Source organism: Orcinus orca, chromosome 5 (assembly GCF_937001465.1).
Source record: "Orcinus orca chromosome 5, mOrcOrc1.1, whole genome shotgun sequence".
Lineage (NCBI taxonomy): Eukaryota > Metazoa > Chordata > Mammalia > Artiodactyla > Delphinidae > Orcinus > Orcinus orca.
In genome coordinates this window covers 143,275,840-143,303,309 of record NC_064563.1, presented here as the reverse complement: position 1 = coordinate 143,303,309, position 27,470 = coordinate 143,275,840, and the positions used below count along the sequence as shown (strand labels likewise).

The following is a 27,470-nucleotide window of genomic DNA, read 5'->3' as shown; positions in this document are numbered from 1 at the left end:
AGCTACCGGGCGCGGGAAGGAACCGCGGGGTCAGCTCGCTCGGCCCGAGCGCGCCCAGGGCGTAGGCGGGATCCTGGGCGCCAAGGAGGGGCGGCTGGAGGCTTGTTTGCGAAAGTCTATGCAGCCAGCTAAGCTCACCCTCACGGAAGAGTCAGGTGAGGCAGGCCTCACAAGCCGACCCTGGATACCTGGCCCGGGACAGAGGCGCGGTCCCGGGTGCGCGTGCGCGCAGGCCTCGCGGCCCCGCCTCTCGTTCCTCCCCTCCTGCCCGGCCAGTCCCAGAAAGCCCCGCGCGCCGGTTTCCAGGGCGACGCGACAGAGCCAGGAGGCTGCGAGGTTGGCGCTGCAGCGGCAGCCGCGCGGAGCAGGTAACAGACCCGCTGCCGCCGCGCCCCACAGCCGAAAGTCTCCGCCCTGCCGCAGCCGAGCCTGCTGCTAAACTTTCCGAGTCTTCCAGTGTCGCCCGGTTCCTCAGTCCTGGCCCCTGCCCAGCTCGGGCCTCGCTGCTTGGCTCTGGAGTTGGTAACGTAGGCGGGCCGTCAGGCCGCTTCCTCCTGCAAAGCGCAGCCTGGTGAAGAGCGGCCCTCGGCGTCCTTCTTCCCAGTTCAGACACTGTGACTGCGCCCACGCAACACACTCACAAGGCCACGCTGGCCCGGGGACCCGCGGACCCGCCCACACGCGGACTGGCCGCTGGAGGCATTCGGGCAGGGGGCGGTGCCGAGCTGGCCCGGGTATGGCCCGGGGGAGGGGCCCGGCCAGTCACCTTACCCCGCCTTCCAGCCCCGCCTTATTCGTGCCCCGCCACGCTGGGGCCGATTTCACCCCTTCACCAACTTGCAGGCTTTCGCCGACATTTTTCTTTTATATCTGAATCGGTTACCTTAAATTTTGCATCTGCCTGCTTGCTTTTGCTTTGTTTTTTCCTTCTAACCTTAGCGCTGACATTTCCCTAATCCCCATCCCTGGGAAATCTGAATCCTTTGCAGTGTCGTCTGTGTTTTTGTCCCTCACCCGCTCAACTCAGCCTTGGAGCCCTCTGTCCACAATTTCCCGGTGGTGCTTTAACATTTCCTTGCCACACGTGTGCCAGCGGGTGAGTTTTCAGGCCAGTTTTTCACTGCCACCCATGACCTCGAACTTTTTTTTTTTAATCTATCCTCACTTCCTAGGTGAATTCATCCAGTCTCATAGGCTCAAAACCCATCTAAATGCGAGTGAACCCCACATGTGTATCTCCAGTCCTGACCCTCCTCTGAACTTCAGTCGCATGTCTGCCTGCCCATATCTCTGCTTAGATGTCTAAGGCATCTCCAGCACAGCAAGTCCAGAACATTCCCGCAAACCTGCTCCTCCCGTGCTTTTTTTACCCACCCCAGTTACTGGAAGCCATTCTCCCAAGTTGTCTGGGCATTAGTGTCCTCCTTGACTCCTGTTTCTCTCCCTCCCCACATTCAGTCTGTCAACACATCCTTCAGAACGTATCCAACAACCACTGTCAGCACCCTGGTCCAGGCCTGGATTATTTCAGTAGCCTCCTAATTGGTCTCCCTGCCTTGAGTATAGACAGCCTTATGCTGTTTTCTTTTTCTGTATTATTTCATGTAAGTTTTTTTTTTGAAGTATATGAATTTTATAGTTTCCATAGATAAAAATACAACATTTTTAGTATGCATTTTTGCGAGTTTTAAACAAAGTAGACGAAGCTACGTAAGCACCTTACGATTAAGCTAAAAATTGAAAGATGCCCTTTAGCTTTCTGAGATATATGACAGTGTCTCTGGATAGATCTATGGCAAGAACTTTAAAACTGACTTTACGGAAGAATGAAAGAATTCTTCCAAGTGAGAAAAAAAGTCACGTAGGAATTTACGCTCTGTCTGTTCTGTATTCTTTCTTTTTTGGTTTTTTAGAGAAGCACCAAAAGAGGCACATTGAAATGAAGACAAGTGAGCATTCCTACGCTGATCACTTTGATAGTAAGTACCTGGGCGCTGATACTCCAGTCAGGCACAGAGTGAGGCAGTGATTGATATGACAGGTCCCTGCCCTCAGGGAGCTAATGGCCCCAGACACCTGTCCCCTTGCCAGTTGCAAACCCCCAGCCTCCGTTGTCTCTTTTTCCATCTAGTGAAACCCTGACGGACCAAAGTATAATGGTAGGGCAGCTGCAACTTGCAGAGGGTCTATAGGATGTTCCGCTCTCCAGCCTCCCCTTGTCCTGTCACTTCATAGAGGCTCTTAAAGCCACCTGAGGGGAATCTCCTCCGTCTTCAGCTGCCACAACTGCAACCCCCCTGTGGTTTGGATCTCACCCCCTCCCACTTGCTGTCACTCTCGGCTGTCCATTCTCTTACCTGTGTCATCACCTCTTCCATCTTGACTGGCGCTTTCCCTCGGCTTTTAAACATGCTCAAGGGCTTCCCTGGTGTCGCAGTGGTTGGGAGTCCGCCTGCCGATGCAGAGGACGCGGGTTCGTGCCTCAGTCTGGGAGGATCCCACATGCCGCGGAGCGGCTGGGCCTGTGAGCCGTGGCCACTGAGCCTGCACGTCCAGAGCCTGTGCCCCACAACGGGAGAGGCCACAACAGTGAGAGGCCCACGTACCGCAAAAAAAAAAAAAACATGCTCAAGACCTCCCATCACAAAAGAAACAGAAACAAACTCCCTTGACCTCAGTTCTCTTTCATTTTCCAGTTATTGCTCAATTTCTCATCCCCCTTGACAGGCAAACTTTGGTAAAGAATTGCCATATTCAGTGTGTGCATTCCCTGCCTCTCATTCCTCGACCCACTCCAGTCTGCCCTGCACTAACACCGCTCATCAGACGTTCCCGGCCACGTCTTGTTCAGTCTCTCAGCAGCACGTAAGTTTGACACTGCTGCTCCCCTCCCACTAGCGAAGCACTGTCTTCCCTGGGCTTCTGCACCCTCAGCCACGCCCAGCCTTCTGATCCTCCGGCTCCCATAGGTCCAGCTGCTGGGCAGCAGTGCCTCTTCATACCTCTCAGACCCCTGCAACTCAACACGCGCGAGACCTGGCAGTCTCCCACCACCCCACCCACTGGGACCCCTTGACCTTTTCCCTCACCCCAGCATCCAGTGGGTCACCAAGCCCTGGTGACATTGTCCCCTGTGCATCTTTCACATCATCACGGGCGCCTTGGTCCAAGCTCCCGCCTTCCTTCGTCCCACCTCCTGCATCCGCTGCTCTCTGACTCTTCCTCTTCTGTTCTCCCCCGCTGCAGCCAGAGTCACCTCTTCGGGAGGCAGCGCAGATCATCCCTTCCCCAGCCTCTCTCTCTTTTGCTTACTGCTAGCTGGCTGTTCCTCTTGGATGAAAGATCCAGACCATAAACATGCTTCCAGTGACCCTGCAGCTGTTCACCCTCCTGACCTCTGGAGCCCCATCTGGAACCGCTGGCCCTGGTCACGGGGCCCAGCCACAGGGGCCTCCTCTACGCACCAGCCCTGGCACTGCCTTCTCTGTGCTGTTCTTCCTTCCCACCCTCCATTCCTCTTTGCCCAGTCAATTCCCACTGACCCTGCATATCTCAACTTAGAATGCACCGCTCTAGGGAAACTCCCAGGTCACTGTCTAGATCAGGCTTCTTTGCCATATATCCTCACAGAGTTGTAGCTCTTTCCTTTAAAACACTTAGAACAGTCACTGTTGTGATTATTTTATTACCGACGTGTTAGCTCCACGAAAACAGACACGTTTCTGTGTTCATTATACCCTCCACACCTCACACAGCTCCTGGCACATGGTACGCACTCAAATGTGTGTTGAAAGAATGAATGAAACGGACATTCGAATGTGTAACATCAAATGTGGGATATTTTCGTAGAATTTTATTAAAATAGAGTGAAATTTCTAGTAAAAAGGAATCAGGTCAACACTGTAAATTAAAAAGAAATGTGGCAGTGGCCGGGAGGGGGCGCTAAAAGTTCACGCGTCTGTGCATGTAGCCCTAGAGTGTGGGCTCTTCCTGTAGCCCATGCAGGAGCTGCATTTGCCGCCACCTGGTGGGAGCAGCGAGGCACAGCTTCTAACCCTGAAGGCGCTGCCTTGGGAAGCTGAGTCTGGTGATGAATTTGAGCTCTTTGTCAAAAATCAATTAAATATATAAAATTGTTAAATAACCAAAACCTACATAACTTGTCTATAACCATCCAAAGCTTGAATGGCACAATTCCATGTTATCCAATAAAGCCTGAGATTTCTGATGTATATAGGTATATTTAATTGATGGACTTTCATGCCGGACTAAACCTTAAACGTCATTGAAAACAGAAAATTTCATACATTAAACCATTGAGGCCAGGCCGCTAGCTAGTACTGGCAGAGCTGGAACTAAGACGTCTCGCCACACAAGCCTTTTTCCTTCTGTAGCATACTTCCTCTCTTCTTAATTCCAGTGTTCATTCTTTTCTTTTTTCGGCTCGTTGGGTCTTCGTTGCTGCGCGTGGGCTTTCTCTAGTTGTGGAGAGCAGGGGCTACTCTTCGTTGCGGTGCACGGGCTTCTCATTGCGGTGGCTTCTCTTGTTGCAGAGCACGTGCTTTAGGCATGCGGGCTTCAGTACTTGTGGCTCATGGGCTTCAGTACTTGTGGCTCGCAGGCTCTAGAGCACGGGCTCAGTAGTTATGGCTCACGGGCTTAGCTGCTCCATGGCATGTGGGATCTTCCCAGACCAGGGATCGAACTCATGTCCCCTGCATTGGCAGGCAGATTCTTAACCACTGCGCCACCAGGGATGTCCCCCAGTGTTCATTCTTAAACTTCCTTTCTTCAATATTAGAGCAACCACATTTCTGAAGCCAAAAATTGGGACACATCATCTTAAAAGTGGACACAGTGTTAGAAATCGTGTTCTTGAAAGCCTTGAGGTATGTGATCATCTTGCCTGTTTTTATAACTATTTTTATAAGCTAAGGGAAGAGCTTTTCTGGTACTTAACATTCTGCTGAACTTTAAGTCAAAGAGTTCAGGCCTTTTGTTCTGTAGGAAGACCCTCAACCTGGGTCTGGTCGGTATCTCCCCTGACCTGACTCGGGCCTGATCCTGGCAGGAAGACCACAGGGATGACCCTGTGCTCTTCTCAGTTTCCGGGAGGCACATGAGGTCCCCCTGTCCCACTGGTGGTGCGGGCCTTGCTGACCTGGTAATGGTCAAGGTGTCTGCCAGGTTTCTCCACAAAGCCACCCTCTTTCCCTTTGTATTTGATTCGTATTATGCCAGATCCTGTTCTTTATCGGACGTATGTTCACTGGCCTTTAGCATCCACTGACAAGTCCTGCCTGCTTCAACCACCTCTCTGATAGCCATCAAACAGTCATTGACCCTTTCAGCCATTCCTTGTACATTTATTAGCTGTCATTCTACCATAAGGAAGCGCTTTCTCTTCCTTTCTCTGTTTATTTATTCATTTGTATTAGTATGGACTCATGGATTCCTATCTTATTTAATAGGTTGTCATCTTATTTCATCCTTATTTATTTTGATGCTCAAATTGTCCTAGATTTGATCAGTGAAAACTTCAAGTTGGCTTCTGTGTCCTTTTTCACATACCAGCCTTATCTTGTACTTTGCCTGCCCCAAGCCTGGAATCGTCCATTTCTCTGAGGAACCCTAATTCCCTTTAGTAGAGAATGGTATTTAGTGGAGAACGATGCTGAGCGTGCTTATTGTTACCGGGGTGTCATTGCTTCTAGGCCTTCAGCAGTTAGGAAAATTACCCCCACACACACACACGCGCACACACACACACACACACACACACACACAGGCATGCACATATGCACATATACGCACATAGATTGGTAACTAGCTATCCTCGTGTGTGTATATATATATATATATATAAATATATATATAAAATATGTGTGTATATATATATATTAACCCAATATTCCCTATTCTAATCGCACACCTCAGAGTTATTTCTAGACGTCCCCCTTTCTATGTAAGTAAAACCCTTTCAGGCAGAAATAAACTTGTCTTCTATGATTCTAAACATATTTATTTCCTCAATTATCTTGTTGGCTCTGTGTAATTAATTTCCTGATCTTGCCACTACCTGTCACCTTTTGTCACACACCCCCACACTTCTCCTCCCCACCCATCCCTCTCAGCCTCCGGGCATGCCTCCACCGAAGCCCCTGCGCAAGGGCCAGCCTTCTTGCTCTTTAAAATCCCCGTCCTGAGTGCTTGATAAGGGAGTTTGCTCGTTTCTCCAGCTAGTTTTTCTGAAACCATCCCACCAGCTCCCCAGAGTTGGTGATCTTTCTCCTAGGTGTAGTCCAGACAAGGTATAGCAAGATGGTTTTGAGAGCGTTAAGTTATTTCCCCAAAGCACGTGAAGTCATCCTCTTCGTTGACTTCTTGAAGTTGATAATAGTATGTTTCATTTACATTTTAATAGCCTGCTTTTAGTCTCATTTTGATTTATGATGTTTTTCATGATAACTTCTATTAGTCTCCTGTTGCTGCTCTAACAAATACCACAAACTCTGGCTTAAAACAACACAGATTTATTCTCTTACAGTTCTGGAGGTCAGAAGTCTGAAGTGAGTCTCATAAGGCTAAAAATTAAGATATCAGCAGGGGTGGTCCCTTCCAGCGATTCCAGGGGAGAATCCATTCCCTTGCCTCTTAACAGCTTCTAGAACAGCCAGTATTTGGCCCTCGACCCCCTTCCAACACCCTCAAAGCCAGCAGGAAAACATCTGTCTCTGCCTCTTCCTCCCTCATCCCACTGCTATCTTCTGACTGACTCCCCCTGTGTACCTCTTATAAAGGTTTTTGTAGTTGTATCAGGCCCACATGGATAAACCAGGATAATTCAGGATAATCTCCCCACCTCAATCAATATCCTTCAAGTGGTCATCTGCAAAGTTCCTTTTGCTCTATGCAGTTATCACATTGTGTTCACAGGTCCTGGGGATTCACAGTTTCTAGGGATTAAGATGTGGACATCCTTCGGGGCAGGGGACAGTATTCAGCCTAACACAGTACCAAATGTGGCCTAAATCTTAAAACTAGGATTTTAACTCCTTTCTTTATGGCAGGTGATGAGCAACATGTAGACAATGATTAGGAACATGACTTGGAGATCTTTGCATATCCACACATACAGAGATATATTTAAGTCTTTTATTTTTTTTTTTGCGGTACGCGGGCCTCTCACTGCTGTGGCCTCTCCCGTTGCGGAGCACAGGCTCCGGACGCGCAGGCTTAGCTGCCATGGCTCATGGGCCCAGCCGCTCCGCGGCATGTGGGATCTTCCCGGACCAGGGCACGAACCCGTGTCCCCTGCATCGGCAGGTGGACTCTCAACCACTGCGCCACCAGGGAAGCCCCAGTCTTTTATTTTTTTAACAACCATGCAGTATCAGCATTACTATTAATCATGGGTACAATAACAACGTTTCATCCAATTTTTTAATTTTTGCCATTCTGACAGGTGAAACTGGAATCTAATTCTTTTGATTGGCATTTCATTAATTAAGAGCAAGTTTGAAAAATATTTTATATATATTTTTGGTTGTCTATGTTGCTGTAATGTGCTTGTTCTGTAATGTGTTCATACCTTTGCCCATTTTACTTACGGAGTATCATAAGAGTTCTTTGTAAGTTAAGGAATTAGCTCTTTGTCATATGTGTTGAAAATAGTTTTCTCAGTTTCTGAAGTGCCGTTTAACATTATGATTTTTTTTTTGTTATAGAGAAGTTTTAAATTTTTATATATGCATCCAAAATAGGAACACTTAAATACATAACAGAAAAAAGGGGAGAATTGACAGCAGCACAATAATAATAGGGGACGTTAACACTCCACTTACATTGATGGACAGATCATCCAGACAAAAAATCAATAAGGAAGTTCTGACTTTAAATGACATATTAGAACACATATATATATAGATAGATAGATTTTTTTTTGGGGGGGGGCTTTTTCCATCCAAAAGCAGCAGAATACACATTCTTTTTACGTGCACATGGGACATTCTTCAGGACATTACATACTAGGCTACAAAACAAGTCTCGGTAAATTTAAGAATATTGAAATATATCAAGCATCTTTTCTGACTGCAATGCTATGAGACTAGAAATCAACTGCAAGGAGAAAAAAAAAGACAGCAAAAAAAACAAACACATGGAGGCTAAATAATATGCTACTAAACAACCAATGGATCACTGAAGAAATCAAATCAGATATAAAAAAAATACCTGGAGACAAATGAAAGCAAGAACACAAGGATCCAAAATCCATGGGATGCAGCAAAAGCATTTCTAAGAGGGAAGCTTATAGCAGTACAAGCTTACCTCAGGAAACAAGAAAATCTCATATAAACAACCTAACCTTACATCTAAAGGAACTAGAGAAAGAAGAACAAACAAGACCCAAAGTTAGTAGAAGGAAAGAAATCATTAAGATCAGAGCAGAAATAAATAGAGACTAAAAAGCAATAGAAAAGATCAATGAAACTAAGAGCTGGTTCTCTGAAAAGATACACAAAATTGATAAAACTTTAGCCAGACTCATCAAAAAAAAAAAAAAAAGAGGGCATGAATCAATAAAATCAGAAATGAAAAAGAAGTTACAACTGACACCACAGAAAAACAAAGGATCATAAAAGATTACTATGACCAACTATATTCCAATAAAATGTACAACCTAGAAGAGATGGACAAATTCCTAAAAACGTACAGTTTCCCAAGACCGAACCAGGAAGAAATAGAAAATATGAACAGACCAATTACAATTTCATTAGTAATGAAATTGAATCAGAAATAATAATAATTTTTTTAAAAGTTTCAACAAACTAAAGTCCAGGACCAGATGGCTTCACAGGTGAATTCTACCAAACATTAGAGAAGAGTTAACACCTATCCTTCTCAAACTATTCCAAAAAAATTGCAGAGGAAGGAATGTTTCTGAACTCATTTTACAAGGCCAGCATCACCCTGATACCAAAACCAGAAAAAGATATCACCAAAAAAAAAAAATTATAGGCCAATATCACTGATGAACATAGATGCAAAAATGCTCAACAAAATATTAGCAAACCAAATCCAACAATACATTAAAAGGGTCATACACCATTATCAAGCAGGATTTATCCCAGGGATGCAAGGATGATTCAATATCTGCAAATCAATCAATCAATGTGATACACCACATTAACAAATTGAAGAATAAATACCATATGACCATCTCAGTAGATGCAGAAAAAGCTTTTGACAAAAGCTAACATCAGTTTATGATCACAAAAAAAAAACCCTTCAGAGAGTGAGTATAGAGACCCAACATAATAAATGCTATATACGACATAATAAATGCTATATATATATTATTTATATATATATATATATATATACAGTTCACAGCTAACATCATACTCAATGATGAAAAGCTGAAAGCGTTTCCCCTAAGATCAGAAACCAGACAAGGATGCCCACTCTCACCACTTTTATTCAACATAGTGTTGGAAGTCCTAACCACAGCAATCGGACAAGAAAAAGAAATAAAAGGAATCCAAATTGGAAAGGAAGCAGTAAAACTGTCACTGTTTGCAGATGACATGATACTATACATAGAAAATCCTTAAGACGCCACCAAAAAACTCCTGGAACTCATCAATCAATAAAGTTGAAGGATACAAAATTAATATAGAGAAATCTGTTGCATTTCTATACACTAACAACAAGCTATCAGAAAGAGAAGGAAACAGTCCCATTTGCCATCACATTAAAAAGAATAAAGTACCTAGGAATAAACCTACCTAAGGATGTAGAAGACCTGTACTTGGAAAACTATAAGACACCAATTAAATATACTGAAGATGACACAAACAGATGGAAAGATATACTGTGTTCATGGATTGGAAGAATTAGTATTGTCAAAATAACCATCCTACCAAAGGCAATCTACAGATTCAATGCAATCCCTAGCAAAATACCAAGGACACTTTTCACAGAACTAGAACAAATAATTTTAAAATTTGTATGGAGGCACAAAAGACCCCAAATACCCAAAACAATCTTGAGAAAGAACAGAGCTGGTGGTGTCACACTCCCTGACTTCAGACTATACTACAAAGCTACATTAATCAAAATGGTACTGGCACAAAAACAGCCACATAGATCAATGGAACAGAATAGAGAGCCCAGAAACAAAACCATGCACTTATGGTCAACTAATCTAACACAGAGGAGGCAAGAACATACCATGGAGAAAAGACAGCCTCTTCAATAAGTAGTGCTGGGAAAACCGGACTGCTCCATGTAGAAGAATGAAATTAGAGCATATTCTAACACCATATACAAGAATAAACTCAAGGATACACTAATATGTATAAAACAGATAAGTAATAATAACCTCCTGTATAAAAATATAAATAAAATTTAATAAATAAATAAACTCAAGGAACTTCCCTGGTGGTCCAGTGGTAAAGAACCTGCCTTCCAATGCAGGAGACGTGGGTTTGATCCCTGGTTAGGGAACTAAGATCCCACATGCCACGGGGCAACTAAGCCCAGGCACCACAACTACTGAGCCCACACAACTCAACTAGAGAAACTGTGTGCCACAAACTACAGAACCCACGTGCTCTCGAGCCTGCGCGCCACAACTATAGAAGAGAAAACCCGCATGCCACACCTAGAGAGAAGCCTGTATGCTGCAACGAAAGATCCTGCACGCCTCGACAAAGATCCCGTGTGCCAAAACTAAGACCCAACACAGCCAAATAAATAAATAAATAACAAATACATCTTTTAATAAATAATAAAAATAAACTCAAAATGGATTAAAGACCTAAATGCAAGACTGGAAACCATAAAACTCCTAGAAGAAAACATAGGTGGGATGCTTTTCTTTTTTTGACCACACCATGCAGCATGTGAGATCTTAGTTCCCGGACCAGGGATCGAATCTATGCCCCCCTGTAGGAAGTGCGGAGTCTTAACTACTGGACCACCAAGAAGTCCAGGTGGGACACTCTGACATAAATTGTAGCAATAATTTTTTTGATCTGTCTCCTAAGGCAAAGGAAACAAAAACAAGAATAAACAAGCAGGACCTAATTAAACTTAAAAGCTTATGCACAGCCAGGGAAGCCACTGACAAAACAAGAAGACAACCTACGGACTGGGAGAAAATGTATGCAAATGATATAACCTATAAGGGGTTAATATCCAAAAATATATAAACAGCTCATACAAACAAACAACCCCATTAAAAAATTGGCAAAAGATCTGAATAGACATTTCTTCAAAGGAGATATACAAATGGCCAAAAGGCACATGAAAGATGCTCAACATCATTAATCATCTGAGAAATGCAAATCGAAACCAAAATGAGATATCACCTGAAGCCTGTTAGAATGACTATGATCAAAAAGACCATAAATAACAAATGTCGGGGAGGATGTGGAGGAAAGGGAGCCCTTGTGCACGGCTGATAAAAATGCAGGTTGGTGCAGCCACTGTGGAAAGCAGTATGGAATTTCCTCAAAAAACAAAAAATAGAACTACCACATGACCCAGCAATTCTACTCCTGGGTATATATCTGAAGAGAATGAAAACATCGATTCAAAAACATATATGCACCACAATGTTCATAGCAGCATTATGTACAATAGCCAAGATTTGGAGGCAACTTAAGTGTCCATTACCAAATGAATGGATAAAGAAGATGTGGTATATATGTGTGTGTATACACACACACACACACACACACACACACACACATATACATATACATGGAATACTACTTAGTCATAAAAAAGAATGAAATATTGCCATTTGCAACAACATGGATGGACTTGGAGGTTTTTATGCTAAGTAAAAATAGAGAAAGACAAATATTATATGGTATCACTTATATGTGGAATCTAAAAAATAAAATAAACTAGTAAATGTAACAAAAAAGAAATAGACTCACAGATATAGAGAACAAACTAGTGGCTATGAGTGAGGAGAGGGAGTGGAGAAGGGACAAGAGAAGGGTAGGTGATAAGTACAAATTATCATGTATAAAATAAATAACCTACAAGGCTATATTGTACAGCACAGGGAATATAGCCAAAAATTTATAATAACTATAAATGGAGTATAACCTTTAAAAATTGTGAGAATCACTATGTTGTACACATGAAACATACAATATTGTAAATCAAGTATACCTGAATAAAAAAACTTAAACAATTTTATGCAGCCATTTTTACTAATTGTTTCCTTTGTGGTTTGTGAGCTTTATTTCTTACCACACTCCATGTTTTCTTTCAACATTTACATGTTTAATTCATCTAATATTTAAGTGTAAGAAACGTAATAAGAATTCACTTTTGTTCTGATTTCCAGACAGATGTCTAGCCTGTTGCCCCACACCATCATTTCTTGGAGGTCTGCTTTTCTCCACCTTTATCTTATACTAGGTTTCCATATGTATTTGTTTCTGTTTCTGAACTCTTTATTACATTATATTGCTCTGTCTATTCAAGCACTATTATCAGGCTCTTTTAATGACTATAGCTTTATATCACAATATCTGATAGAGGTAGTCCCTTCTCATCATTCTTTAAAAATCCTTTTGTTTTCATGCATTTTTCATATTCATAATTATATGAATTTAGTATGATCTTGTCACATTTCCAAAAAAAATTACTCTTGACATTTTTACTAGGAATACTGTGATTATGTACATTAAATTAGGGAGAATTTACATCTTTATCACCTTGGTCCTTCTTATATAAGAACACTATATGTCTTTCCAATTACATAAATCTTCTTTTATTTCTTTCAGTAGTTTAAACGTTTTTTTCATATTATTTGTATTAAACCTGTATCAGATGTTTTAAATTTTTAGCTGATATATAGTAAGTGGGATCTTTTCATCTATTTTCCAAGTCATTTCAGTTAACATATAGAAAAGATTGATTTTTATATCCATTTAATAGCCAATAGTTTTATTGAATTCCCTTTATTTTATACTGTTGTATGGGGTTTTATAAGTTTAAAATCATGTTACCTGCACATAATAAATGATTTGCCGTTTCTTTTCCAATATTTATACATGTTATTTCTTTCTTATGTCTAATTTCATTGGCTAGTACCTCCAGAGCAATATTAATTAGCAGAAGTGATCGTTGACATCTTTATCTAAATCCTTACAGCAATGTAAATTAATGGTTCACTGTTAAGCATGAGATTAGTTTTTAGTTTGAGATATGTATTAATATTTCTTTATCATATTGGGAAAGCATTCATTTAGGGCATTTTGAGTTGGGTCAGCACTAGTGAGAAGTTTTTCAGGAGTAATGGATATGGAGAAAGGACTTAAGAAGCATAGAGGCACCCTGAACATTCATTTATTTAGTGAATCTTTATTGAACACATTATTTCCCAGGAACTCCTCTAGGCACAGGGGATACAGCAGTAGACAAAACAGTCAAAAATACTGCCATTATGAAGCATACAATTTAATTGAGAAGTCGGGCAACAAATCAGATGAATAAGTAAAATATGTATGAAATTAGACTAGTGATATGTTCTAAGAGGAAATATAGTGGGAAAGAGAATAGGAAGTGTTGAGAATGGGTGAGAAAAGAGGGAAAACTTGTAAGTCAAACTACCGTTTCCCACGAAGCAGAACTGAGAATACAGTTAAGAATACAGTTACCTACCCACACAATAATTTGGGTTGGTAAACATAGCCGTAACCACTTTTTGAAAACTAAATGGTCCCTATAAATTAATTATAACTTCACTACAGAATATTTACCTTTAAGAATTAGGATTTTCTGGTTGTAATAAAAGCCAAGAATCTGACAATTTGTGAGATAGATTGTTGAGTCAGAAGGTTACATTTCAGTACATAATACTAAAGTCTATCAATATCAGTGCTTCTAAGATAAGATCCAGTGCCCACCAGTAGTACCTGCTGCTTTCAGGCAAGTAACACATAATCCAAAAACTTTCATTATTCATGTTCAAATTTTTATTAGAAAGAAAGAACAGGCAGGTGGGCCACACGATCTTTTGTTTTGTGCCCCAAATTTTGAGACGCACTGCTCTGCTGTGGCCCCTTCAAATCTTATTGCAGCAGGACTGTTTGATAACTACAACGAAGAATTTCCCAATCAACTGCCAATAACTGATTCACTTTGATAGAGAGAAAGCCTTATAGTGTGTGAAGTATAAAGCAATCCATATGCAAATGAATATATATAAATTAATACTGGTTCAAAACTTTTAATTTCCAATTATATAAATGTTTATTGATGAGCTCTTAACATTTGCCTTTTGTAATATCATTCTAGGTTTTTTGAAATGTATTAGTTTCTTTTTTTAATATAAATGTATTTATCTGTTTATTTAATTTTGGCTGCATTGGGTTTTCGTTGCTGCACGCGGGCTTTCTCTAGTTGCGGCGAGCGGGGGCTACTCTTTGTTGCGGTGTGCGGGCTTCCCATTGCAGTGGCTTCTCTTGTTGTGGAGCACGGGCTCTAGGCACGTGGGCTTCGGTAGCTGTGGCTCGCAGGCTAAGTAGTTATGGCTCGCAGGCTCTAGAGCACAGGCTCAGTAGTTGTGGCACACTGGGCTTAGTTGCTCCAAGGCATGTGGGATCTTCCCAGATGAGGGCTTGAACCCGAGTCCCCTGCATTGGCAGGCGGATTCTTAACCCACTGAGCCACCAGGGACGTCCCTGAAATATATTATTTTCTTAGAAATAGACCAAAGAATGTCAGAAAACACTACCCTGGAAACTTCATAAATATTACAGTGTGAAGAACCCTCTGCTCAGGACACAAAGTTGATTTCTCATACATCTTAGGAACATTTGGTAAAGAACGGCAGATACGCATTAATTCATTTTAAAACATTTTTGCATGTGTTTAGTTTTTGGTCCGCCTTGTTGTAAAAGTAGAATTGAAGGCAACTACACAACACTGTAGTATTCAGAATTATTCAGATGTATATCTCGATCTTGAACATTCTCACTTCTCATTCTATAATTAAATGAATGTGATATACAAACTTACTGTATTTCTAAGCAGCCACCCCTTTTCACCACGGTGCATTCCAGAAAAAACATATCATCAACAGGGTCACATTTTTCCATTAGGTTTTTAATTGTGTGTTGTATTCCTGAGTCATACACAACAGCAAAGAAACTACTATAAACTCTATAATGATAGCAATATAGTGAAATTATGCTTCAAGTGCAATAAAATGGGCACTGTTATACTGTAAACACTAATTGTTTAAAATATGGTGCCAAAAATCTGAACTATGCACTATCATAAATTTGATATCAAAAACTGGTATGCTAACTATATAGTGAGCATTAATTACATAATTACTAACTTTATTTTCAAATCCTTGAAGGCAGAGTTTGCCTTTTTCCTAACCCCAGTGCCTGGCAGACACTAAATAAATGACATTTGACTGAACATTTTAAATTAATTAATCAATTAATTAAAAGGAACATTAAGGAAATAAAAGGAATCCAAATCGGAAAAGAAGAAGTAAAGCTGTCACTGTTTGCAGATGACATGATACTATACATAGAGAAACCTAAAGATGCTACCAGAAAACTACTAGAGCTAATCAACGAATTTGGTAAACTAGCAGGATACAAAATTAATGCACAGAAATCTCTGGCCTTCCTATACACTAGTGATGAAAAATCTGAAAGTGAAATTAAGAAAATACTCCCATTTACCATTGCAACAAAAAGAATACAATATCTAAGAATAAACCTACCTAAGGAGACAAAAGACCTGTATGCAGAAAATTATAAGACACTGATGAAAGAAATTAAAGATGATACATATAGATGGAGAGATATACCATGTTCTTGGATTGGCAGAATCAACATTGTGAAAATGACTCTACTACCCAAAGCAATCTACAGATTCAATGCAATCCCTATCAAACTACCACTGGCATTTTTCACAGAACTAGAACAAAAAATTTCACAATGTGTATGGAAACACAAGAGATCCCGAATAGCCAAAGCAATCTTGAGAACGAAAAACGGAGCTGGGGGAATCAGGCTCCCTGACTTCAGACTATACTACAAAGGTACAGTAATCAAGACAGTATGGTACTGGCACAAAAACAGAAAGATAGATCAATGGAACAGGATAGAAAGCCCAGAGATAAACCCACGCACATATGGTCACCTTATCTTTGATAAAGGAGGCAGGAATGTACAGTGGAGAAAGGACAGCCTCTTCAATAAGTGGTGCTGGGAAAACTGGACAGGTACATGTAAAAGTATGAGATTAGAACACTCCCTAACACCATACACAAAAATAAGCTCAAAATGTATTAAAGACCTAAATGTAAGGCCAGAAACTATCAAACTCTTAGAGGAAAACATAAGCAAAACACTCTATGACATAAATCACAGGAAGATCCTTTTTGACCCACCTTCTAGAGAAATGGAAACAAAAATAAACAAATGGGACCTAATGAAACTTAAAAGCTTTTACACAGCAAAGTAAACCATATACAAGACCAAAAGACAACCCTCAGAATGGGAGAAAATATTTGCAAATGAAGCAACTGACAAAGGATTAATCTCCAAAATTTACAAGCAGCTCATGCAACTCAATAACAAAAAAACAAACAACCCAAATTAAAAATGGGCAGGAGACCTAAATAGACATTTCTCCAAAGATATACAGAGTGCCAACAAACACATGAAAGAATGCTCAACATCATTAATCATTAGAGAAATGAAAATCAAAACTACAATGAGATATCATCTCACACCAGTCAGAATGGCCATCATCAAAAAATCTAGAAACAATAAATGCTGGAGAGGGTGTGGAGAAAAGGGAAAACTCTTGCGCTGCTGGTGGGAATGTGAATTGGTACAGCCACTATGGAGAACAGTATGGAGGTTCCTTAAAAAACTACAAATAGAACTACCATATGACCCAGCAATCCCACTACTGGGCATATACCCTGAGAAAGCCATAATTCAAAAAGAGTCATGTACCAAAATGTTCATTGCAGCTCTATTTACAATAGCCAGGAGATGGAAGCAACCTAAGTGTCCATCATCGGATGAATGGATAAAGAAGATGTGGCACATATATACAATGGAATATTACTCAGCCATAAAAAGAACAAAATTGAGTTATTTGTAGTGAGGTGGATGGACCTAGAGTCTGTCATACAGAGTGAAGTAAGTCAGAAAGAGAAAGACAAATACCGTATGCTCACACATATATATGGAATCTAAGGGAAAAAAAATGTTATGAAGAACCTAGGGGCAAGATGGGAATAAAGACACAGACCTACTAGAGAATGGACTTGAGGATATGGGGAGGGGGAACGGTAAGCTGTGACAAAGTGAGAGAGTGGCATGGACATATATACACTACCAAACGTAAAATAGATAGCTAGTGGGAAGCAGCCGCATAGCACAGGGAGATCAGCTCAGTGCTTTGTAACCACCTAGAGGGGTGGGATATGGAGGGTGGGAGGGAGGGAGACACAAGAAGGAAGAGATATGGGAACATATGTACATGGATAACTGATTCACTTTGTTATAAAGCAGAAACTAACACACCATTGTAAACAATTATACTCCAATAAAGATGTAAAAAAAAAAAAGTAAATAAGTAAATAGTCATCTTTCTCCCAGCTCTTTAGTTCCAAAAAAAAAAAAAGGAACATTAGATGGTTTGCTTAAAGCCTAGATTTTTAAATAATACACCACATAATCAGAAATCCATATATGTGGAGCCTGCTTACATTTTTTTATTGATAACAATGTGGTGTAGCCTACTTACATTAATACAAATATACTCTAAAACAATTTAATCAACTTAAAGGTAGTTATAGGCCTGATACTAGTCCTCTATCAATTTTTAACAGATCAATGAGAAAACTACCATTTAACAGACTGAATATTCCAGAGAGCTGCTTAATATGTGCTTTCAAGGTACATGCTGACTAGGAATAGGCAAAAATCAAAATTGGGGGGCTTCCCTGGTGGCGCAGTGGTTGAGAGTCCACCTGCCGATGCAGGGGACGCAGGTTCGTGCCCCGGTCTGGGAAGATCCCACATGCCGCGGAGCGGCTGGGCCCGTGAGCCATGGCCGCTGAGCCTGCGCGTCCAGAGCCTGTGCTCCGCAACGGGAGAGGCCATAGCAGTGAGAAGCCCGCGTACTGCAAAAAAACAAAAAAAATCAAACTTGGTTTTACCTTGCTGATGACTCTCAGATTCAGTTTCATGAATTAGAATGGAATTCTCACAGGTGAACCCAAACAAACCCATATTCCGATTATATAGGTAGAAATTTTAGAACAGTTCTGGGTCCTGGGATTTTCAGAATTCTAAAAATGTTCTCTCTTGGGGGACTTCCCTGGTGGTCCAGTGGTTAAGAATCCGCCTTTCAATGCATGGGGCGCAGGTTCGATCCCTGGCCTGGGAACTAAGATCCCACATGCCTCGGGGCAACTAAGCCTGTGAGCCGCAACTAAGATCTGACACAGCCAAATAAATTAAAAAATAAATAAAAATGTTCTCTCTCTCTGGTAGGTATAATTTGTGTTAAGCCCAAGTAACTCTTTTGGAAACTGAACCACCCTGGGAAGATACATCTGAGTGTATGAGTGACCTACACCTGTGTAACAAATCACCCCAAAACTTAACAGCTGAAAACAACAGTGTGTTCGGCCACCACTCCAAAAAACTACTTTGATAAGATCATGATTTTATTAAAATTAATGGATTAGAGATAGAGAAAATATGGTATTATATAGATTTTTTCAAAATTAAGTAAATACACATTCTAGAAAGCATCTATTAACCTAAATAAACTAAGTTGTTTAGCATAAAATCCCGTTCTTCCATTTTTCTGCAAGATCACTGTGGTTTCATAACCTCCTGGGATCGATTCACACGGAAGTTTGCTGTTTTATAAGTCTGTCTCCCGTTCTCAAATGAACACCTACTGGCTGGAAAAACAACAACGAACGTTTTTTATCCGGTGGGTCAGGAATCCGGGCACAGCTGGGTCCTTTGGCTCAGGATGTCCCGCAAGGCTGCTTCAGCATGTCGGCTGGGGCTGCAGTTACCTCCAGACTCGGGGGGAAGTTCCAAGCTCACCCGAATGGCTGGTGGTAGGATTCCGCTCCTGCAGCCCGATCGACGGAGGGCCTCAGGTCCTCCCTGGCTGTGGGCCTGAGGCTTCAGTTTTCTGCCATGTGTGCTTCCCCGTGGGTCAGCTTACAATACGGCAATTGGCTTCCATCAATGTGAGCAAATGAGAGAAAAAGCGAGGGTGATTAAGAAGGAAGTCAGAATCCTTTAGTTACCTTACCTTGGAAGCGATACCTGAGTCACACTGGAGGGGACGGGATTGTACCAGGAAGTGGGAGTCAGCGGAGGCCCTTAGAAGCTGCCCCCCACGCTGTGTGCGTTCCAAAGACAGCCTCAGAAAGGTACGTGGTAACTCCCTTCTTTATCACTCTCTGCGGAAGGAAAAGTGACTGACTACACATGGGGGAATCACCCGGTTGTTTTCCCAGCTGAATGAATGTCTGCAGTTAGGTGACCCTCAGCATCCGGTAGACAACAGTGAGGTGCTACTTCTGCCTCTTGATAACCAGTGGAGAGGCCTTGGAATCTTCCAGACAGTGCCTGATCACCCTTTCCCAAAGCCAAACACAGTTCAGACTGAGTCTAAGGAAGCTCAAAGCGGTTCTTACAGAAAGATTCCGGAATAGAACTGGTTTGGGGACTTAGAGCATTCTTTTTTTGTTCTAGCATGTATATATATATATATATATATATATATATATATATATATATATGTATACATATGACTGAATCACTTTTCTGTACAACTGAAACTAACACAACATTGTAAGTCAACTATACTTCAATTAAAAAAAAAAACAAAACAGCCAGCCTTAGAGAATGAGACTGTAATTCACTAACTTTTAAATTGTTGTCATTGTTGTCACCTGATGTGAACTTTATATTTCCTGTGAATATAATCTCCCCAAAGTCCAGTCTCAGGAGTCTTACATTTTAGGTAGAAAAAAATATAAAAACCAAACTGAAAATTTTTCCAGAAAATACTTCAAAATAATGTGTTGTTTTGTATTCCTAATTATTCATTTATAGTTAAATATATTAAAGCACAGGTTCATTTCAATGTCAATAGCTATAAATCTAAAAATACTTTTCTTCTATTAGGTTGTTTACTATGTCATTGGCTGATCTAACAGAAAGGAATCTAGATGGACATTTCCCCAGTGTGGCCTTAGAAAACGGCAGGAGGTCTGCAAAATGCCAGAGCAGCTGCCCAGGTTTTCCCAGGAACAGCAACGATTCCGACAAGAGTGTTGATTACAGCAGATCTCAGTGTTCCTGCAGAAGTTCAAGTTCTCACTACGATTATTCAGAAGACTTTCTCTCTGAATGCTCAGAAACCGCGGCTAAAAAGAATTATTTAGAGAAGCCTGTAGTGAAAGCAAAAAAGGAGAAGAAAAAGTATAATGTTTCTAAAATCTCCCAACCTAAAGGTAAGAAGCAAAACTTCCCAACCAAGACCAAATTTCTGGTTATAATGACATTATTATTTAATGCACTACTATCTGAAGTGGTCCATATTCAGTTTTATTGTTTTTCCAGATTGTAAATCATACACATTATAAGTGAATTTTTATAGAAGGAATGGGAAATAGAGAAATTAAGGATAATTACAAAATAACAGAAAGTTAGGCTTAAAACGTAAAGCCTAGCCCTCTTGCGGTTTTTAGTTAACAGGTGGACTTGTTACAGAATACCACAGTACTTGGAATTCACTGGCCTCTTGCCTTTCATCTCAGCTGAAGAATCAAGGTTTCAATCACCAATGAAATGTAAATATCTGTCTCAGCACCGCAGGAAGATGGTCTTCACATCCGGTGAGGCATATTGGCAAAGATGCTCTTTAGAAACAAGGATGGTTCAAGAGGCTGTTAATAATGTCATTTCCCTGTGGATTTTAAAAGGACTCCATCAGCTCCTAGCTATCCGAATTGGGATTAGCTTTGCAACATCCTAGACCTCTTCACTCCCCGCCCCCTGCCCAGCTGGTTATTATTCCCAGACAGGCAATCCTAGGCTTATAAATATTCCCTATGTAGAAATAGCTGGAACTCTTTTTCCACTGTGACTATCAGAACTGCCCACTCAGTAGCTGGAAAATAATTAAGAGCCTACTCTAACTGGAGCACATGTAGTGTCACATTTACCCAGTACCTGCCTCCCATCCCCAGCCTGCCATGACCAGCTGTGCCTAGGACCCCCAGTGAAGATCTACAATCTTCAATTGCCCTTCTTCCCAGCTGTAGAGCAGGGATTCTTCGTCTAAGACCCACATCTGCAAACCCCAGGGAATCCTTTGCATTTTTGTGTGTATTTAATTGCATTTGTGAACTTTCTAGGGAGAAGGACCCATAGTTTTCATCCAGATTCTCGGAAGGTTAACAGCCCTTTCTCTGGAGAGGTGGAAGTCCCACACATCCTGGCAAGGCCCAGGGCAGAAGACTCTGTCATGGGAAGTCTGTTCGGGCATTTGTAGATATAATCACAACAGCACATACATCATGGACAGGCTCTACAGTCATACTCCCTCAGCCACATTTGAAATTTACGGAACTCTGAAAACCAAACGTTTTTTATATCTTTGGCACCAACACTGATTTGGCAACAAAAACCTGATTTGAACTGACATGAGATTCATCTTTATTTATTTCACTTTGTGCAAAATATAATCATATAAATTTCACTACAAAAATATTCATTACAAAAACAAAGTGTGATGTCCCCAGCCCTACTGGGCGTACTTTGGAAAATACTATATATGCATCACGAAGAATAAACCCCCCAAAATTCAGAAACAGTTTGGCCCCAGGGGTTTATGACAAGAAATCCTCAAACGATATACTACATCTTACATGGAGTCTGGGCTTTTGTGGGACTGCGTGAGAATGCAGTTAGCATTTATAAAACCATTTCTACAAGAAACGAACTGTATTTTGAGTTCTAAGCACCTTATAATTTGACTTTTAAAAACTGATTCCTCATTTATTTATTCCACAAATATTTATTGTGTCCTTTATGCAAGATACCTGTTCATAAATTGGGAGCAGCCTAAATGAACTGTCACTTCACAGGGGACTAGAACCTAAATTCCATGATCCGAGTGAGGGCTTGCTCTCCCTTGGGTACGCTTTCGTGTATAAATACTCTGAAATTATTTTAAGCAAATCTTGGCTGCATCATTAACCCAAATTATATGTCCCTGAGGATCCTCGTACTGGTGTATGATGACCTTAAAACACTCATTGTAACATCAAGCTTTGTCACAGAATGATAAAAGTGTCTCTTGGTTTATTCTTTTATTCTTTTGTTCTCTCCCAGCTCATGTTTTGCAAGTGTTTGCCAAAAAAATTTAATCAGCAAGTAATTGATGAATTAATGCTGGGTTAATGTAATTCTAAGCAAAAAGGCGTTACGTTTTAGCCAGTGCAGTCCATTCTCCAGTGAAGGTTTAATTTCTGTTCAGCTTTCTTATATATAAAAGTAGACCTCTGACCCTCAGGGGCTGGTAACACTGGATCAGGAACCACCACTACAGACCCAGAATTCACTCAAGAATAGTAACATCAGAGATTATTTTCAATTCCCATCTTAGAAAAGCAAATTTTATAGCAGAAAAACATTTCATAGAGAAAAATTATAGGGATAAAAAGAGGACTTCAGTATGATAGGATATTTGCTCTGGTCAGATATTGGAGATTTATTTAAATCAATGTAAATAGCGAACAATATATTCCTATAATTTGATTTTTCTTCCTTTTGTAGAAAAATGTACTTTCAGAATTCCTTCAATTATATATCCCTCCTTGATGTGTTTTGTCAATACAGTGCTAAACTATGTGATAGTCATTCCAAAACTGGTATACAGAAAACAGTTATTCTACTGCATTCAATTGCTCTGGACAGCTTTTGCCCTGTTGTCTTTAGTCGGGGGAAGGTGGAAGCCCTGCGGTGGGGTTGAGGGGATGCCCTCTCCAACACTAATGCCAGGGCTCTGGAGAACAGGAAAGGGAAAGGCCTGCCTTTGAACCTCTTCTTACCCTGGTCCTTGAAGGAAGTGAGCTACGTCTTTTAAGGTGACCTGGAAGACAGAGAGAACCTGGCAGAGGACAGAGCCAGCGCCAGCAGGGACGTGGCTCAGGCTAAGGACCAGAACCAGATTGAGGGTGTGGACGACTTCGCGAACAGAATGGGACCGAGAGACCAAACAGGAAAGTGACCAGGAGACGGGGCTACGACGGGGCCAGGGAAAACGGGTGAAGAGACAGCATGGGTACAGCAGTGAGACAGGAGGACAATCGTGCTTTTAAAAGGAGGGGCAGGGGCTTCCCTGTTGGCGCAGTGGTTGAGAGTCCGCCTGCCGATGCAGGGGACAGGGGTGCGTGCCCCGGTCCGGGAAGATCCCACATGCCGCGTAGCGGGAAGATCCCACATGCCGCGTAGCGGCTGGGCCCATGAGCCATGGCCGCTGAGCCTGCGCGTCCAGAGCCTGTGCTCCGCAACGGGAGAGGCCGCAGCAGTGAGAGGCCCGCGTACCGCACACACACACAAAAAAAGGCGGGGCTGAGGATGAGGATATGCACCTGGGGAAATGGACGGGCTGGAGCCGGTGAAGAGGCGAGTGCGCGGCTGTCCTTAGGTCTATTCAAAAGAACACAGTTCACTCTTTGTAGTAGGAAGCATGCCTACTCTTAAGCAATGAGAAGAGTCCCTTTTTGGCTAACATGGACTTAAATGTACATGTTTTTGGTGAATTAAGTGTTTTAGCTTAGTGGTTTAACAATTAGTTATCTTAAGAATAGCTAAATCATTCAGCTAAATCTGCCTTATTGTGTGAAATGGGACAGAAATTGTAAGCTTTACCATTCTTACGTATAGGTTAGGATAATGAGATATAAATCTTTAAGGATTAAACCCTATTTCAAGTCTCCTAACCTTTATTATTATACAAGCATGCATGACATATATAGTATGGATTCATTCTACATCACTCCAATGCAAGTGGGATATTTACCTTCCTGAAGCAAAACAGTCTGGTTCATTCTCTCACACGCACCCACTAGGGTAGGTAAGACACTGAATCTCAGTTATGTTCGGGGAATGAAGGGCGTATGGGGGGCCTTACACAGACAAGGACGTTTGGGGAAGGGTCTCTGGCCCTTCCATTTTCATCACGTCTGTTTCTTGTCCAGGCCCATGTGATCCTTAAAAGGCTGACACCTCCTGTTTTCGAAGCACCCAGGCCCTCGGTGCACATCTCGACCTGGGGCCTTGGCCAGTGCCCCATGCCCGTGGGGTTTAGTCCCCACTCATGCTGACTCTGCCCTCCCATCACTCGAGTCCAGCATGAGGTGGGGACACAAGCCTCCAGTGCCCACGGAACCCACCACCCCTCATCCCTCCAGGCTCAGGAGAATCTCTTTCTCCTCCACGGTCACACCACCCAAGAGCTGGAAGGCATTACAAGTTGGGGTCAAGTTCAATCATGCTGGACATGGTGTGGAGCCTGAGAGCCCTCAGCCACCCCTGTTTTCATCCAGCCTGATCCACACTGCCTGGGTCTAGAACTCCCCCAGCCAGTGCCCAAGGTATTAGAGTATCCGGCCTGATACAACCACAGACACCTCTTCTCTGGCCTTCTAGTAGGTGTCTTAAGAGTCTGACCTCTGCTTCCCAGTTTTCAGTGTGCTCAAAAGTCTATTCCAAGATACTCAAGTATTCAACCATAGCCCCTAATACATTGTTCCCAGTGGGAAAATAAAAACCTCTGGAGGCATAGTTGTAAAGACAGTCCATTGGTTATTGATTTGATACTGATCCTGTGATCATTGTGAAATCTGTGTGGTCTGTCATGCTCAAGATTCACATGCTTTATCCTCAGAAAGCATCTTCTGTTTCTGTTGACTCATTGTTTCCATCACAGGCAGAAATGCCTTTCCCACCACCTAGACCAAACATGCTAATAAGCCATGTCTCAGATGATGTGTCCACACTCGGCCAATAGCTTAGGGTTAGGACTCCAATGACACTGGCCACTAAGAGCCTTTCTCTCTCCACGATGAGGACAATATTTTTTTCAGATTCTAGAATCCAGTTTCAATCTCTTTCTTTCTCAGAGTATAGATATACTAATATGTGCACATGCACACACACATATAGTTACATACACAGATGCACATATGAATATCATACAGATGCACATACAATACATATGGGGCAGTGACAAAGATACATAGACGTGAGTCTGTCTCACCACTTACCAGTTGTGTGCCCATTGATAAATGACATCACTCAGCACAGTTTTTTCATCTTTAAAATGGGATAATAATACAATGAGGTTACACATACATTTGACATACTCGAATTCGGTTACATAAGCTTCGTGTAATATCGTTTAGATGCTTTTTGTTCAAAATAGAATCCCAAATACAAACCATCTAACTGGTTAATTTAGTGCTCACTCAAAAGTAACAGAGGAAAAACTGGTTGTGTTGGGTTTATTGAGAGATGGAATCCTTATATGAATACTCTAAGCAGTTTAATGGCTTTTTAAGGTTCTTTTTAAATATATGAGATCATCATATATATAACATTAGGCTCTAATGTTACACTGTGATTGCCTTGTAACGTTTTGTTGGAAGAATTACGTCAGATAATCTACATAAAGCATTTAATTCAATGCTTCACATATGGTAAACCCTTAGTAAATGTTATCGAGTATTATGATTTTCAGTATACCTTTTATGATAGAAATAAGTACAGGTTTTAGAGTCAGAGAAGACCTGGTTTTCAGTTCATTTTATGTCACTTTGTGGTTATGTAACCTTTGAAAAATGACTTATAATCTCCAGCTCTAAAATAGACTACTACTGATGTTAAAGGATTGTATTAAATGAGATACCTAAACATAAAGTACCCAGCCTAAAGCATGGGTGTTCATTCAGTGTTAGTTCCTTCCCCTTCTAGTTGGCATGTGTGTATGTATATGTGTGAGGGCAGGGGGCGGGGGGCATTACACACGCCTGTATATTTACATATCTACATATCTATATACACATTACTAGTAACAAACTGGATTATCTGCTTACACAGGCCAGAAGGAGATCGCGGTGGAGAAAAAGCACAACTGGAATGCACCATTTTTAAATTCTCAGATCAATGTGGCTGCCCAGAGACGAGATGCCATAACTCACCGCATACTCTCAGCAAGGCTTCACAAAATTAAAGAACTGAAAAATGAATTAGCCGATCTACACCGCAAGCTGGAGGCCACCGTCGCAGAAAACCAATTTCTGAAACAACTCCAGCTTAAGCACTTGAAAGCTATAGGAAAATATGAGAATTCACAAAATAATCTACCTCAAATTGTGGTTAAACATCAGAACGAAGTAAAAACTTTAAGGCAGCTACTCAGGAAATCCCAGGGAAAGGAAAGAGCCGTGTCTGGGAAACTTAGAGAAACAGACAGCGAGCTGTTGAAGACTAAAGATGCCTTGCAGGCACTGCAGAAACTTTCTGAAGACAAACATCTTGCAGAGAGGGATGAGCTTACTCAAAGATTGTCTGTTCTTACAACAAAAATGGAGGGGAATGACAGACAAATACAGGTCTGTATTTCAGAGGTCTAGAAACGTTAAGTTTCCAAAGTTCATAGAGAGAGGGTGCGCATTCATCATATATGCCTGTGGGATGAAGCACTACCAGCTGCTGTGCTGAGCAAGAGCACACGGATGGTGGTGTCTGATGGGGCGGGGGGGGAAGGGGAAGGGGAAGGGGAGGGGCACAGGAGAGAGAGAAACAGCTCCTTCTGTTGTGCACTGAGCGAGAGGTCCTGTGGCTATGTTACCCAACCTAACTCGGGTCCGCTCGCCCGTGCACAGTAAAGCCAATCTACTGACACTGGGCTGCAGTGAAGGAAGGTGTTTACTGCAGAGCACCAAGCAAGGAGTCCAGGCAGCTAGTGCTCAAAAGGCCCAAACTCCCTGATGGCTTTCAGGGAAAGGTTTTTAAAGACAGGGTGAGGGAGGGGGGATGTGGGCTGTGTGATCACCTCGTGGACATTCTTCTGATTGGTTGGTGGTGAGGTAATCGGGAGTCAGTATCATCAGCCTTCTGGTTCCAACCCGACTGCAGTCTCCATGCTGGTGGGCAGCATGCAGTTAACTTCTTCTACCTGATAGGGTTTCAGTATCTACAGAACAGCTCACAGGACATGGCTCAGAATATTAACTGTAGGCCCTGAGGAGGGACTAAAGTTCCTTTGTTTAATGGCTAAACTGTTATTACTTTGTCTTTCTTGACTATTTTCCTTTCTTTCTTCATTTTCTCATTTCTCTGATT

At 41.8% G+C, this 27,470-nt stretch overlaps 1 protein-coding gene across 3 annotated transcripts in view; it reads left to right on the top strand.

Annotated features, from left to right (window-relative positions):
• Positions 1–262: 262 nt before the first annotated feature.
• LCA5L (lebercilin LCA5 like) overlaps positions 263–27,470 on the top strand; it is a 39,992-nt gene continuing 12,784 nt past the window's right edge. The window contains exons 1-4 of one of the 3 annotated variants that reach the window (XM_049709687.1): positions 263–368; positions 1,914–1,979; positions 20,238–20,566; positions 26,223–26,737. In XM_049709687.1, coding sequence (XP_049565644.1) covers positions 20,248–20,566; positions 26,223–26,737 — 834 coding nt within the window. In that variant the 5' untranslated portion in view covers positions 263–368; positions 1,914–1,979; positions 20,238–20,247. Of the gene's footprint in view, positions 369–1,913; positions 1,980–20,237; positions 20,567–20,825; positions 20,951–26,222; positions 26,738–27,470 lie in introns of those variants that run through there. The other 2 variants (XM_049709688.1, XM_049709689.1) reach the window with 2 other exon arrangements.